Source organism: Phocoena phocoena, chromosome 7 (assembly GCF_963924675.1).
Source record: "Phocoena phocoena chromosome 7, mPhoPho1.1, whole genome shotgun sequence".
In the NCBI taxonomy this organism is placed as follows: Eukaryota; Metazoa; Chordata; class Mammalia; order Artiodactyla; family Phocoenidae; genus Phocoena; species Phocoena phocoena.
Window position 1 is genome coordinate 93045370 of NC_089225.1, and position 15274 is coordinate 93060643.

The 15274-nt window shown below is 34.4% G+C and overlaps 1 protein-coding gene across 1 annotated transcript in view; it reads right to left on the minus strand.

Annotated features, from left to right (window-relative positions):
- Nucleotides 1-15274, minus strand: part of ABCA12 (ATP binding cassette subfamily A member 12) — a 177866-nt gene that overhangs the window by 59844 nt on the left and 102748 nt on the right. The window contains exons 19-24 of the mRNA XM_065880034.1: nucleotides 14104-14243; nucleotides 12244-12363; nucleotides 9009-9099; nucleotides 6643-6822; nucleotides 5744-6059; nucleotides 3017-3131 (exon numbers count right to left, since the gene is read on the minus strand). Coding sequence (XP_065736106.1) covers nucleotides 3017-3131; nucleotides 5744-6059; nucleotides 6643-6822; nucleotides 9009-9099; nucleotides 12244-12363; nucleotides 14104-14243 — 962 coding nt within the window. The remainder of the gene's footprint in view (nucleotides 1-3016; nucleotides 3132-5743; nucleotides 6060-6642; nucleotides 6823-9008; nucleotides 9100-12243; nucleotides 12364-14103; nucleotides 14244-15274) is intronic.

Sequence of the window (15274 nt, forward strand, 5' to 3'; positions counted from 1 at the left end):
CAGATATTTTAGGTTACCTGTCTGAACTGAGAGAGAGGACAACTCCAAAATTTTGTCTCCAAAACAAAACAATATAAACAATCAAGTCCCCATAAATGACTTATATTAGAGCAAATAGATGAAACTAATCACAAAACTGAGAACATAATGTGAACAACAACTCTTTGGTGTGATATAAAATCAACTTTTGTACAGATTTAGTGTTTTAATTTTAAAAAGCAAGGAATGCAGAATAAAACTCAATTGCAAGACATTTTGAAATAGTTTTGTTTTTTAACTACAGGCTTAATTTTATCAATAAACTTATTGGGCCTTAGTATTTGTGCTAAATTTCTTTAACAAGTTAAAGGAGTTTACTAGAATCATACCATAACAAGTTCAAAGGTGAATGGCTTCACTGAATTAGCAACTGACCTGGTTTCTCTGCCTAGCTGTGACAACAATTACAGAAGGAAAAATGTTTTGTTTGTTTCCTTTTTTATTCAATTGGGAAAAGGAAGAAGAGAATGGACAGATTTAGATCTTAGTAAATATTAAAATGGTAATATTAAAAAGTGATCTCGAGTCGCTGGTAACCTAAGAGTTTATCCACCATCATCTTCAATAGTCGTTAGGAATCTAGGCTACTAAAATAAAATTGTGAGAGAGAAGGTAGCTATGACATGGAAAAGAATTGGTCAGAAGTCCACACACTTGAGTTTTAGACCCAGATGTACCATTAATTAGCCCATAGTGTTCATCAAGTCACCTCTCACTTTCTGGGCTCAGCTTTTTCATCTTAAAAAGAAGGAGGTTAGTTTAGAACTGTTGGCAGAGGAGGGAGGCTGAGCAGGGGCATTAGAAATATTCTACTCATTCCACACCAGCTTCCATCAACCCATCTCACGAATAGACCATATTCCTTTAAATTTAGGACACTGCTAATTTTAAGATGTGTCATTATTTTACATGCCACCAAGAAAGAAAAATCACTGCCAAATAAATTATGACACCCTATCAAATACATCTCAATTTCAGAGGCTTTAAAATGTGAAAAAAAATCATTCTTAGAATTGATAAAAAAATGAATAATTGAATACCTCTTCTGTTCTGGCAGTGAGAAAGTACATTCTGGAAATATAATGCTGAATGAAGTCTAGATGACAAGACTCAGAGAGTTTAAGGGATTGGGCCCAAGTGAATATGAACTGGAAGACTCAAAGCCTTATTTTCTGCTTCCAAGTTCAGTGATCTTCCACTATGTAACTTTGACCCCCAAGACCAGCTAGTTAAATTTTGAAAGTAGATGCCTGCAAAATGAAGACACAGAGCTACCAAACAGAAACTGGTTCATTGTTAAAAATGTCTTTTCATGTCTTCTATTGAGAAAAACTCTTTATTGTGTTTTGATGTTTTCTGATGACATCCACAGATGCATTCAGAGAGTACTATTTATTTATTTATTTATTTATTTTTTGGCCATGCCATGCAGCATGTAGAATCTTAGTTCCCTGACCAGGGATCGAACCCACTCCCCCCTGCATTGAAAGTACAGAGCTCTAACCACTGGACCACCAGGGAATTCCCCAGAGAGTACAATTTTCAAACCAACATAATGCATGTATTTTACATATACGTATATAATATATACATAATAGACATATCACAACACATATATACACACAAACATAATTATATTTACTTATATTTTTAAGGTAGATTATTTATTGTGCTGTAGAAAAGAACTCAGTTTCTATCACAGTTTTCTATTTCAAAGTTTTCCTTTAATTTGTAAAGATTCACTTCTGAGTACCAGGAACCTGACAGAGAAATATAAGGTAGGAGCTTGCAACCACAGTTATGGTCCAGGGCATGGATTCAAGTTTCTAAATTGGGGTTAAGAAAACATTGTACACAGTCCTGAAAACAATGGGGCTCAAACCAGTTGATGAGACTTTTACCAAATTATAACTGAAATATAAAAATGCAGCTGAAGATCACCCAGAATTCAAATAGGAAAGGTAAAAAGTGTGGGTTCAAACTCTAGGACAACCCTGGAAGTCTGATGTTGAGCTGACAAAAACATAAAGCAGTAATTTGTACTTTGTAAGGAGAAATAATCAATTGCCTAAAAGCTCTGGCAAAATAAGTCTGAAAAGTACAATTGGGCTAACAGGTTACTCTAACCTCATTGTTTCAGACTGTCAGCCAGGCCTGCAATAATTATTGTCCCTCAGTTTTGAAATGTTTCCGCTATCTTGTCACTTCATGAGTGAATGTAAAGAATGGGCTCATTACAGGATTAGCAGATAAAATTATTTCTACTGTAATACAATCAAAAAAATCACACAATGCTTTTTCATAAATTCTAACAAGAAGTGAGATATTTTGGATTTGGGGATAATGATGAAGAATATGCTCAAGAAGAGATCATGCTTCACATCCCAGGTCCTGTCTTTCATCGTCATATTATTAACTTAAACAGTAGCATAACATGAAATTCTTAGTCTCTATAAATCACAAGTCAGTGAAAGAGAACTGAAGGAGACAAGGTATACTGGAAAGAGAATTTGCTTCTTGAGAGCTGAAACAAGCCATATGTCTCTGTCCACGTCCAAATCTGTATCTATCTATATCTATATATCTATATCTTCATTTGGACTCTTTAGTTACTATGCCAACAATTTTCCTGCCTTAATAGTTATTATTGTTATTCTTTAAAATTCTTTTGTTAAATCCTAAGTCCTACAGGTAACTTCTTGGGCAAAAATTACTGTTAGGATCATAAATCGTACTTAGATTTTATTCAGAATTATTCAGATTTCGTTTTTCAGAAGCATTTATAAAATAACTCCTACGCAACTTTTTGAGAAGACAAAATATTGCCGTACCAGCTGGCTTAATGTTTCATAACATATTTTTCCATCTAATTCACCAGGTATGGGTCAGGCTTTCTGAGTTTGCATAGGTATGACGAAAATCATGGTAATTAATTATATCCATGTACAACTTATTTAATAACAGATTCTCAACATACCTCATGAAGTCGGAGGTCTTTCTCATAAACAAGTTTTTTTACAAATGCAGCTATAAATATAACCCAGGCAACCATGAGCACGATTGGAAGGGAATAAGAGACACTGGTTAGGAAGCTGTAAGGAAAAACAAAAACAAAAACAAAAATCCAGTGACCAAAATGAATGTCACACTTGCAGATTTTAATATATAAAGAACACACTCCCTCCTACATTGAAATTATACTCCTGTTCTGAAATTGAGACTAATTATTATTATGACTCTTTCATTTATGAAGTGTGAAGCTGACTTAACAGTAAGTGCATGATTTTTTTGCCATACTGCTGCAAAAGTAAAACAGTTCTGGATTGTTAGATAAAATTGCCAAATCATTTAAAGGGTGTTTGTGTATGTCCTGTTCAGGAAAATAATTATTATACAGATATAACTGCAAGGCTCTAAGCCCTTCTGTCTAAACTAAATTCTTATCTAAAAGGCAGATTTAAAATTAGATGATGATTGGTTTACCTAGCTAAAAGATATATCTTCTCAAATTACTGTATTTATCTACTCTTTGGAAGCTCATAGTTATTATTAAACCAAATTTCCCAAAACGAAATAGAATGAAACTCAAAATCATTTGATTTAAAATGCAAAGAACTTGGATTCCTCAAAATAATGCTCTAGGGGATGTTTCATAAACAGTATAGAAATGTTTTTTCTGGTAACTAGAGGGTTGCTGGAAGACTTCATTGGGCCCTAAATAGATTCCTGAATGGCTGGCCCATAGTACCTGAATGTTCAAATGCAGTGTTTCTCAACATTGAGCAATGCATCGAAATCACCTGAAGGGCTTTTTAAAACAGATTCTGGGCTCCACCCATGAGCTTCTGATTCATTATATCTCAGATGGGGTTTGGAATTTGCATTTTAAACAATTTCCCAGGTGATGCTGATCCTGCTGGTCTGGAGACCACACTCTAAGAACCATGATTGTGACATTAGCCACCAACTATGGGCTAAGGCAAAGGAGTAGTTTTCAATGAGAGAATCTCTAAATTGATCTGTTTTACATATTAGGCTCCACTGAAACTTTCACTTGCAGAAATGTCCCAAGGCCATTTTCTTTTTAATCTATAAGGCCAAGGAATTACCTTCAAATTCTCCATGAAAGATGCAAATATTTATGGAACATGACATCATCAGCATTCATTTTCACTTTAGCATCAGAAGTGTATCACCAACAGAGATATGAAGGATTTTTTAGTGGGGGAGAAGTGAGGGTTGGGGCCACATCCAATTTTTTTGGTTCCTGGGAAACTGGCAAGGGGGAAGCACTTAAAGAATATTTGTTGAGTGAATTTTGTCTTGGATCAGGTCCAGCCTTGATGCTGTTTCTGGCCCTGGAATTAGGCAAAGGCCTTCATTCATTAATAACAAATCCCCGCTAATGTTTCTTCCAAGTTCTGGAAAGCGTGGCTGATAATATCTGCTCTCACTTTATGAGGTTGTTTGGTGCAACAAATGAAATAATATATGTGAAAGCACTTTGTATGCAACAAAGAGTTTATATGGGTACATTAAGGCATTATGTTCATACTCCCATGAAGAATGCGAGTACAGTTACTTTACTCTTAAAAGAAACATCCAGGTAACTACCATCCTAGGTATTAAAATTTACAAGGGCAAGAAAGTCAGAAGGAAAATAGATGAGAATTTTCATTTAATTGAAACCACAGGTCTTTACTATTCATGCAAGCCATTTCAGTTCACACATGGTTTAGGCAACAAGGTCCTGACTGGCTTCTCCAATAAGTAGCTAACCTTGACAACCTGCTGACGGAATCATCACCTGTCTTCTCGTATCACTGCTGCACAAACAGCTACATAACCTCATCTCTATAGCTCTTGAAGCAGTCAAAGGAGACAGAAGCATTGATAGAAACAGAAAAAAAAAAAAAATCCAGACCCATCTCAATTGTATATAAACTGCAAGAACTGGCCTGAACAACAAGCACAATTCATTTAAAGTAATATTCAGCCTCAAGCTTTTGTGTAGAATGAGCTTGAAAAACTTAGCCCATCACCCTTATTTTCTTACTGTGGTCAGAATGGAAGAACCATTCAGTGCTACCCTACTGGCAAATTTCTTGAATATTCAAATTCAATTGTCTAAAAGCATGATCTTTACATTTTTTGTTCATTTAGCAAAACCATTTTAGATAAAGATTCCTACCAAGTGGACTGAGAATACATAAGACAGTTTCAGATAGCACAATATTTATCTTAGAGAGTTGATCAATAATGTTTTATTAATTTTTTTCTGTAAAATTGATCCTACACTCACGTATTTCTAATTAAATTTGAGAGTTGGAAGGGATTTTAAGATTGTTTTGTTTAACATCCTTATTTGATTAGAGAAAAGTAAACCCAGTTGAGAGTGGGTAACATCAAAATCACGCAGCAATGCACTCAAGTCTGGAGTCCAACTCTCTTAATTTGGGGGCCAAAGTACTTGGAAGGCTAAGGACTATATTAAAGAAAACATGGATCATTTAGTAAGAACTTAAGCATCATTTGGGTAGCGATGGGCAGCTATAGTGAGCTGTGCCCTATACTGTGGATCTTTTCCTTGAAACAAGCATTTGACAAAGGTTTGGTGAACGTTACTCCTTTCATGTGACACATGTGAATGAATTCTAAAAAAACGGGTTGATTATTTAAAATGCCTGGAAGTGTGTGGACTTACTTGTCTTTCATGTAGCAGGGATAAGGAATTGCTTGGACCTGGACTGCTATTTCCTGGGAGTTCCTTCCAGTCTGCAATTCAATGACTGCTCTTTCAATACTATCCTGTAAGTAAACAAAAGCCCTGCCATAGATCTGGTTGTTTGACGGAGAATTGTGTGGCCCTGGGGCCCATATCTTGGTTCTTATGCTTCTTGTGGTCTGTGAGGTCTTGAGACTCATGCGGATGGTATATTTTACAACAGGAGGAAGAGAGACATTTTCAGAGTCATAGCTTCTGTGCTGGCTGCTATCAGAAGGAAGCTTAAAAATAACACCTAAAAATAAAATGGCAACAACATCAGAAGGTTATTTTATGGTTGACATTATTCATTGTTTGGAGGGTACACATAGGGGGCAGCCAAACAGGCAACTGACTTAGTAATGTGACAGTAAGGTCAGACTTCTAATTTACAGAAAAGATGGCTAACTGAAAGTGACAACCTCAGAGACTCAAAGCAGGAGTTTGAGAAGATAATCACAAACTAAGTGGCCAGATTAAATATATCACTCTAAGCCACTTACTGAAATTAACCACACACACACACACATACATACACACACACACAAATGAATAACCTTGACTGATTATGAGGATGGACTCAACTTCATCCTGTAACTATGTAATTCTTTACAGTTTTAATTTTAACCATACCAACAAAATTACACATATTGAAGGCTCCTCAATCAATACGGTTGGTTGCCTACATGAAAGGTTCTCATTTCTAAGGACATCAGAGGGGACAGTGTCCTCCCTCCACCCCCAACTACTTTTCTGAGTTTTGGATGAAAGAAGTGAGGGAAGAATTTGGCCAATTTTAGTACAGAGAGAAGCTCAAATTCTAGTAGAATAACACTTACTTCCAAAGAGTTCATTGCTTTTGTAGAGTCTTTTAGCCTCTCCTTCCATTTCATCTATGCTTTTTGCTGCCTGAATACGGTCATATAATATACAGGAGGAAATATTTACTGTCAGGGAAGACAGTGTGTTAAGATGATCAATGAGGTCAATGCCGTTCTCTAATTTTAGCCTTAGAATATCTAAAGAAGAAAAGAAAACAGACACAAAGCATATTATAATGTTGTGTTATAATGTTGTTTCTAGTAGTAACAGGACAAAATACTGATTTTTTTGGTAAGTAGTAAACCTTAAACAAGATTATAAATAATAAGAACTTGTAGAATTTACTCTAAAAATATCTAGTACTCTATATCTGGGAAAATGTAGCCAGTCATGCAAATGTTCACTGAGGAGAATGTTGAACTAGTTACAGACACAGTAAACCCAAGTACAAAGAACGGTACAAAGTAATTCAGAAGTATATTCTGCTACAATTTAATTAACCAAAGACTAAAGGTGAATAATTTTTAAAAATCTATCTGCATTAGTTAGGAAGAAAACTATAAACTAGAGGTGAAGCATTTGAATAAACAGAAATTCTTGCTTTGTTAAGGGAATGTATATGTAAGAATTTAAGCAAGGAAAGTCTATGCAGAGTGTGTAGAACAAATAAATGACATCATTCAGTCAGTTGTGATACAGAATCATTTCTCAGGTGACAATCTATGCCACACAGTTACAACTTTCTAATACTGTTTGACTTAAAACCTTATGTGAGCTATCTCTATTCGTAACTGTATTACTCTAGATAAAATGATCAAGATTTTTTTTCAGGTAATTACTTTGGAAGAAAGAGGATTTAATTGCTCTTCAATTTCATGATTCCTTATGAGGAAATCAACTGAGACAAAGGGTAAATATAAAATTGCAAGTTAATAAATCACTTGGCCAATTAAATTTTCACTGACTTGATCACCATGAATACTGAGAAGGCTGTGATATCATAAATCCCTCTTCACAGAACCCAAACATGTCTCTACCATCATCCAATAGAAGACTAAATTTCTCACAGAGGGCAACTTCTTAAATGCACCTCTCATTAGAATTTAAAATGAAATGTTTTGCTTCATATAGACATTGGTGGGGGAGGGGTAAAATTGTGGTTGAACAGTGGCCTCCAGTGCCCACTGGAAATCAACACAACAGCAAAGGATTCTTCAGAAATGCTGGTAGATAGAGCTATGAAGAGCCAGTGCTCCCCAAATCCAAACTATAATACCTCTTTGATACTAAGTTCTCCCCAGATCCAAACTATAAAACCTCTTTGATACTAAGTTAAATATACAATTACACAAACAGTAAGTCTCACTGCTGTAGTCATTTTAACCTTCTTTTAAATTCTAAAACTCATCTCCTATATCTAAAGTTAGAAATAAAAAAAAAACTATATAGGAAATTTGTAGTTTATCCCTGATATTTTGATCAAATGTTTCCTTACCCAAATGATAATTTTAGAGAATAAATCACTAACATCTTTCTTTAATCAAACAGGGTTGACTATCATAAAGTATATAAAATTATACAGAATATAAATGTAGGCATAATTCCACTGGTTTACAACCTAAATCACATAAGTCCCAGTAGCACTGGGGAGGAGGAGGGGCATTTGCTCTACTGTGGTCAAATTCTGATGCTTTCAATCCCTTCCTCTTACCCATGGTTGCATAGCAACAGGGAATCAGACACAGACTGAATTAGACATCTTGCATCCCTTAATGTTGAAGGTGGGGATGTGGCAGAGGGAATGCATAAGTTCAGACAGCTTTCTTTGATCCTCTTCTGCCTGTTCCTTTTAAATGATCATGAGAGGAGGAGCCGACCTTGAATAGTGATTTAGGTTTATTTTCCTTTGAGTCTCTGCATTGCTTTTGTTTTTGCTAACTCTATAACTTCTTCTGGTTACATTCTGAGTTAGTCAAAGTGATACTAAGGCCAGTGGAGATAAAATTATAAATGTAGCCAGAAATAAACCATTTCATCTTCTTTTGCCCTTAAAGACTTGCTTTTCATCAAGTTACCCCAAAAAAGTGTCCTCCTGTAGCAACCTACCTGTGATTGAAGGACAAGCTGCATTTACACGGAATATATTGCATTATAATTATTGAAACTAACTACAGGCACTAGGTATCAAAATAATCATTACTACTTGTAACTGTACAACTAACTAGGAAGAAGATGGATAGATATATCCAGGATTTTACTTTTCTTAGGATAACTAGATAGAAAGCAAATACAGAAGAAAAGGAAAAGAAGATCTTATATGGCACAATGCTTTTCACATTTCTGACATGACAAGTAAATAAAAGTTTTGTGCATCTGGACTCACCGAGTTCATCCATCTGTTTCAAGAGTTCAACAGCGTCAAGTCCCACGGAGAATTTTACAAAAACTTGCACAAAGGGGTTTCTTAGAGTATTCTAACAATATAGGGAATCAGTTTCAGTACACAAAGTAAACATGTTTAATCATTGTCTCTCTAATAACACCACAGTGAAATGAGGTACCACTACTGGGCATTTTCAATGCACCATTTTGCAAAGGCTCCCAACTGATTTGTATTCTAGTCCTACTACTTCCTAGCTCAGAGGCTTTCAGCAAGCACTCAGCCTCTTCCAGCTTCAGGTTACTTTTCTGTAAAGTGGTATCTAATCAGATTAGTCAAATGTAAATTATTATGGTATTGTTTTATACTGTAATAAGTGCAGCTATGTGAACATGGAAAAATAAACTGATGATAAAACTTTACATGGAGTAACTCATGGAAAGACTGAAAATTAAAAAAAAAAGTGCTTTTAAAATATAAAGGCTTTTGTAGCTATCTTGCAAATTAGGAGACATAAATTCTACCACTGTAGTTGTCTACTAGGTAATACTTATTGAGATTTTACTAAGTGCTGGGCACTGTCTAATAGAGTTTACCTTACCTTGATTTTCTCACTTAGTTTTCAATAATACCTAGAGGTAAGTACTATTATTATCCCCAGCTAATAGAGGATAAGGCTAGGGCCCAGGAAGCTATGTAAATTTCTCTAAGGATACACAATTAATAAGGGTCGAAAGGAAAGTTGAAGAGAGAGACTTCACCTTGATTAAAGAAATGTTTATTCATCTTGTGTGTAAATTCATGGCCTAGTTTTTTTGTGACCTAGGCTTAAGTTGTTCTCCCTTTAGAGGACAGTTCAGTACTACTTATTATTCTGTCCTTCTACCAATGTCTTGTTTTGTTATCATGGAGATAAATGATTAAGAATAATATTTATTAATAGAGCATATATATAATAGAATTAATTTGCTAAATCTATAGTTGCTGAGGAGTCTAAGAGTAGTTGGTAGCATGAAGACAGATGGCTATTCTGCAGCTATACAGTAATGATAACCCACGTTCTTTAAAATCTAACTATTTACCAGGAATTAATTTGCACATTATAGAAAATCTGAATCAGAACGTTACTAATAAGGAAATCACTGTGTTAGTTGCAATTCAGAGACGATCCATCTAACTCTATTTCCATTCTCTTATCACTCCTGTTACAATCAATCCTGCCTATAATATATAATATTATTTTCAAATGCTTCCACAATACGATCTTCACAATTCTGTGAAGTGATTATCAATGGACCCATTTTAGAGTTTCATAAACTGTAGCAAGTATTTTAAGTCATTTGCCTAAGAGTTCACAATGGCAAAGCCAGGTCATGTGCTAAAAGCTTGAAGTTTCAAATTCTGTACACATTTTCAGAAATAAGTTTTCCTCAATAATTGAGAACAAGAACTCATTTTGGTCTAGAACAAAATAAAGATACTCCCATTAGATGATGATCCCTTTATGGACATGGTCATAGCATTTCTTCTTAGCAAATTACTGTACTTTGGAACTGTTATGCACAGATAACGTCCTTTCTTAATTCACTGCTTTAGCCAACAAAACTTTCCTTAATGCAATAATATGTGTAGGATTTTTATCTGTTCACAGAAAAAAAGTTTTAGGAGAAAAGAGCAATTTTCCACTGAGGAAAACACATGTGTCAAAGGTACCGTCCATGTAGCCTTTGTTATCTGAGATTCACTAAAAAAGGCCACTTAAAATATCCATTTGTGATTACCAGAGGTAGGGGGTGGGGAGATGAGGAATTGGATAAAGGTGGTCAAAAGGTAGAAACTTCCAGTTATAAGATAAATATGTACTAGGGATGTAATCTACAACATGATAACTATAGTTAACACTGCTGTATGACATATAGGAAAGCTGTTAAGAGAGTACGGCCTGAGAGTTTTCATCAGAAGGAGAAAATTTTTTTTCCTTTTTTTTTTTAATTGTTATCTATATGAGATGATGGATGTTAACTAAACCTACTGTGGTCATCATTTCATAATATATATATATCAAACCATCACGCTATATACCTTAAACTTATACAGTGATGTATGTTAATTATTTCTCAGTAAAACTGGGGCGGGGGGGGCTGAGATTTAATCAAGATAGCAATGTGCCCAAGATCAGAGAAGAGTAGAATATTATAATAAATGGACATGCTTAATATTAGAACTAAATTTAATAGTAAATTGTGGGGAAGATGTTTGATGAAAAGTTTATTTTGTATTAATTGTGTTAAATATCTATTTTAGAAATTAATTTTATCATTTATAACAAAATTCAGGTTGTAATTGTAACTATGCACTAATTGATAGTCAAAACAAAGACTGAGTAAAGCATCTTTTGTGTATAACTTTTCTAACAAAGTTGTACGACACAAATTCTTTGTTCTGTTTAACTTTTTGAGCATGATTATAAAGAAGGGCACTTTTGTTGCTGCAAAAATCTTCTAGGGCTCCATCAATTTTCCAAGGGCCTCTCTCAAGTCTTTGAATACACAAGCCATACTCTCTTGAAGTTCCTAAGTTGGCACCATTCCTGAAAATTTTCTCTTCTCCTATTGATAATGGGTCTAACTCTGCTGCTTGATGTTTACCTGCCAATAGCTCTCTTTGTGATTGGAACATTTCCCCACACTACTTGCATCCTTTTCAGAAAACCCTGCATCTTTTATGGGAATTGAAGATTATACTTTTCAAGTAGTGTGTATTGGATTTGAGTTGCACTGTCAAACCTTTAACCTAAAATAGAGTGTCAAATGTTTCGACCAAAGAACTCCCTAGATTTAACATTCTTCTTCAGAATATTAGTATTTTAGGAATTTTGGTTCAGTTAAAATAGCAAAACATAACCTAGAGAAATAAAATAAGCATATTTTAAGTAGTTTTTATTGCATTTAATTTTGGAAAATAGATTTACATCACTAGTTATGCCTCAGGATCAACTTGTACAATGATTTATCTCTGAATTACATACAGAGAAACTGGGGTATAAGAGGTGAGGATGGTTACAAACGTAAGTGACAGATCTGTTATCCTGTCTCAGATCTGCTCTCTGGAGCAGAGGCAATTTTAATCTGTTGAATATGGATTCTAAGTTACTATCTGCCCATTCACATAATGATGGTGATTAAAATCTCAAAGAATTACAATTCGTACAAAAGTGAATAACAGAACCATCTCCTACCTGGAGAATTGGAATCGTCTGGTTTAACAGGTGGAAGGAATTCATGAAAAATGGTGACTTATCCACCCACTCTTGAGATTTTTCTTTTAATTCTGCCAGCTGCCTCAGAGTTACATTAGACTTGAAGAAAAAGAAACAAATCTGGTCCGTTAGTATTTTTCCTATATTTCAAAAACGTATCTTATGGTTGCTTTGTTACATAATTTCAAGAAACAGTTCTAAAAAGTAGAGTTAGTAGAACATTGTCAGAAATTTCCCATATGGTCAAAAGTTTTTAAGTGGCAGCTTTTATAGGATCGAGATCACTTATAAAAATTCTGGAAAATCTAGGGTTTACTTCATGTCCACAGAAAATTTACAGCCAAAAAGCATGTCTTCTGGAATTCTCACAAGTTACCCATTTTTACCAATGGTACAGTTTACTACTAAAGAAACATTCTAGTTCAAGGATATAAGAAGAAGAATACTTTCATGAATTGCTGGTGGATGTATATCATTTTTTTTGGAAAGCAATCTGACAATAGTCATTAAAACAGAATATAATATCCTTCAATCCCTCAATCTTGAACATTCACCTCTGTGAAATAAAAATACCACTGTGTAAAGTCATGGGCACAAAAGTAGTTGTTGCCGCATTGCTTACATGAGCAAAAAAACAAAAGCAAACACTAGAAACAAAAAGAATGTCCAACAATTAAGGATTGGCTGAGTAAGTTCCATAGTATAAAAAAATTTACAATCTTCAAAAAGAATGAATGAACTAAATCTATTGAATAGGAAGAATTTCCACAAGGTATTGCTGTGTGACTAAAGTAATATGCAGAAAAGTGTTATAATGAAACCTCATTTTAATAATGCAAACAATGACCATTCTGCATATGAATGTGCATACAGTATAATAATATATAAAGGATTAGAGGAATGCACATAAATTATAGAAAGCCACATCCTTGAATGCTAACATTCATTAGTTTACATGAAAGGAAGAGTAGGATCAAGCAGGGAGAAAAACAGGTGAGAGTCAAGCAAAAAGAAAAGAAAAAAAAAGACTGCACTTAGAAAATAAGCATTTAATGACTTCATTTATGCAAAATTATGTAAAAGTTTGTAGTCAATAAAGCAAATAAGGTATTAAAACACAAACAGTGAAAACAAAGATCATTCTAGAAATCAGTGATGACTTCATGTTTATTTTTATATAAACCTAAAACTAATTTATATTTATATAAACTATAGTTTAATGACCAAGTAATGGTAAAAAAGAGTTTTGTTTGTTTTTTACTTTCACTCTATCATTTTAAAAGCATCAAGTTTATAATTCAAATCACTAAAGCCAACTTTAAAAGTGAGAGAGAAATGCTATTATGGTTATATTAGGTAGGTGATAAGTATAGTTACTATTAATAATGTCTTTCTCAACACCTATCCTCTATATAAGATATTAAGTGTACAACCAAATATGAAGCCAATAATCTATAATTTAGCAGTTGCTTTTGTTCAAACTAGTTATATAATGCCCAATATTGTTTTTTCTAGTGCCATTATTTTTACATACTTTGAAACTTAGATGCTAGTTGTAGAAACATTTTCTGCTTTTGGAGATAAATTGAAAAATCTGAGGTCTTGCTCCAACTAACCACATTCTCAAGTGTTAACAAGGTTCATTTCCCTTCAAGGAGCTACCACCCAATCTACATTGTTTAAACATATACAGGGCAGAAGTTGAGAATTGTTAAGAGTTTCAGAAAGCCAAAGGTAATAGTATGTAGGCTATAAAGAAGTCTGAGTCAGCTAGAAGCTGACTACTTTAAAAATCATCTTAATACTCAAGATAGAAACTTCGAGTGATAATGGTCAAACCTTTTCCATTATTGCCTTTGTGATGGGGGTATATGGTGCGTACAAAATCCTTCCCAACAACATGGGTTTCAAGAAAGCCCAAATCACAGGTCCGGCAGGCATATTAATGATGTCTTTATAAAGAGAAAAGCAAAATGGTGCTGGAAAGAAAAAGTGTAATAAAACCATTTAATACATGCATTTAAAATCTATTCATGGTAAACTGACAAATATTATTGTTATAGCACCCCAAAAAACATGCCTTGTTATTAACAAATGTGACGCATCTGGTATCAAAGTAAGAAAGCATACTAACAAATCTTTTTTAGGTGTAAAAGTTTAATCCAATAAGCAAGTGCATAGTAAGTGATGGCATTTTGCCAAGAGGAGTTAGAAAGGTTGAAAAGCACATTTCAGAATGTCTTTCAACAGATATTCCTCACCAGCCCTTAATTTTTAAAAATATGCAAAAGTTTGCTATTGTACTAGATACATAAGAGGTGTCCAATAAATGTCTGTTGAATGAATAAAAAGATGCATAAATGCATCAATCCAATTGCTATATTAAACATCCCTATATTGTTTGGTAAAGCTCAGCCAATCATATTTTACATCTCAAAGCTTACAGATCAAGTAAACAGCTTTGATGTGCCACTGAACGTTTATAGTTCTGCTACATTCATGAAGCTCTTCTGTGTGCGATACAAATTTCTAACTCTAAAAAGTTAAGAAAAAATATTGACCAGAGCAGATTTAAGGCACATCGTTTTATCATTTACTGGCAAGGTGTAGTGGTTAAGAGGCTAGACTTTGCAGCAGACTGCCTGGGTTCAAATCATAGCTTTGATACTTTCATGTTGGACAATGGTGTCCAGGTTACTCGAGCGCTTTGTGCCTCATTTCCCTTACTAAGATGCAGCTACAGTAGCACCTACCTCACAGGTAAGTGAAGAGTGAATGAATTGATATGCAGAACACGCTTGATGTGTGGTTAAGTGCTGTATGAGTGCTTTCTTGGGGAAAATGAATGCTTCATTTATTACAAAAAGCTAAGATTACAGCTCAGCATTAAAAAAACACCCGATTAAAAAATGGGGAGAAGACCTGAATAGTCATTTTTCCAAAGAGGAAATGCAGATGGCCAACAGGCACATGAAAAGATGCTCAACATGGCTAATCATCAGGCAAATGC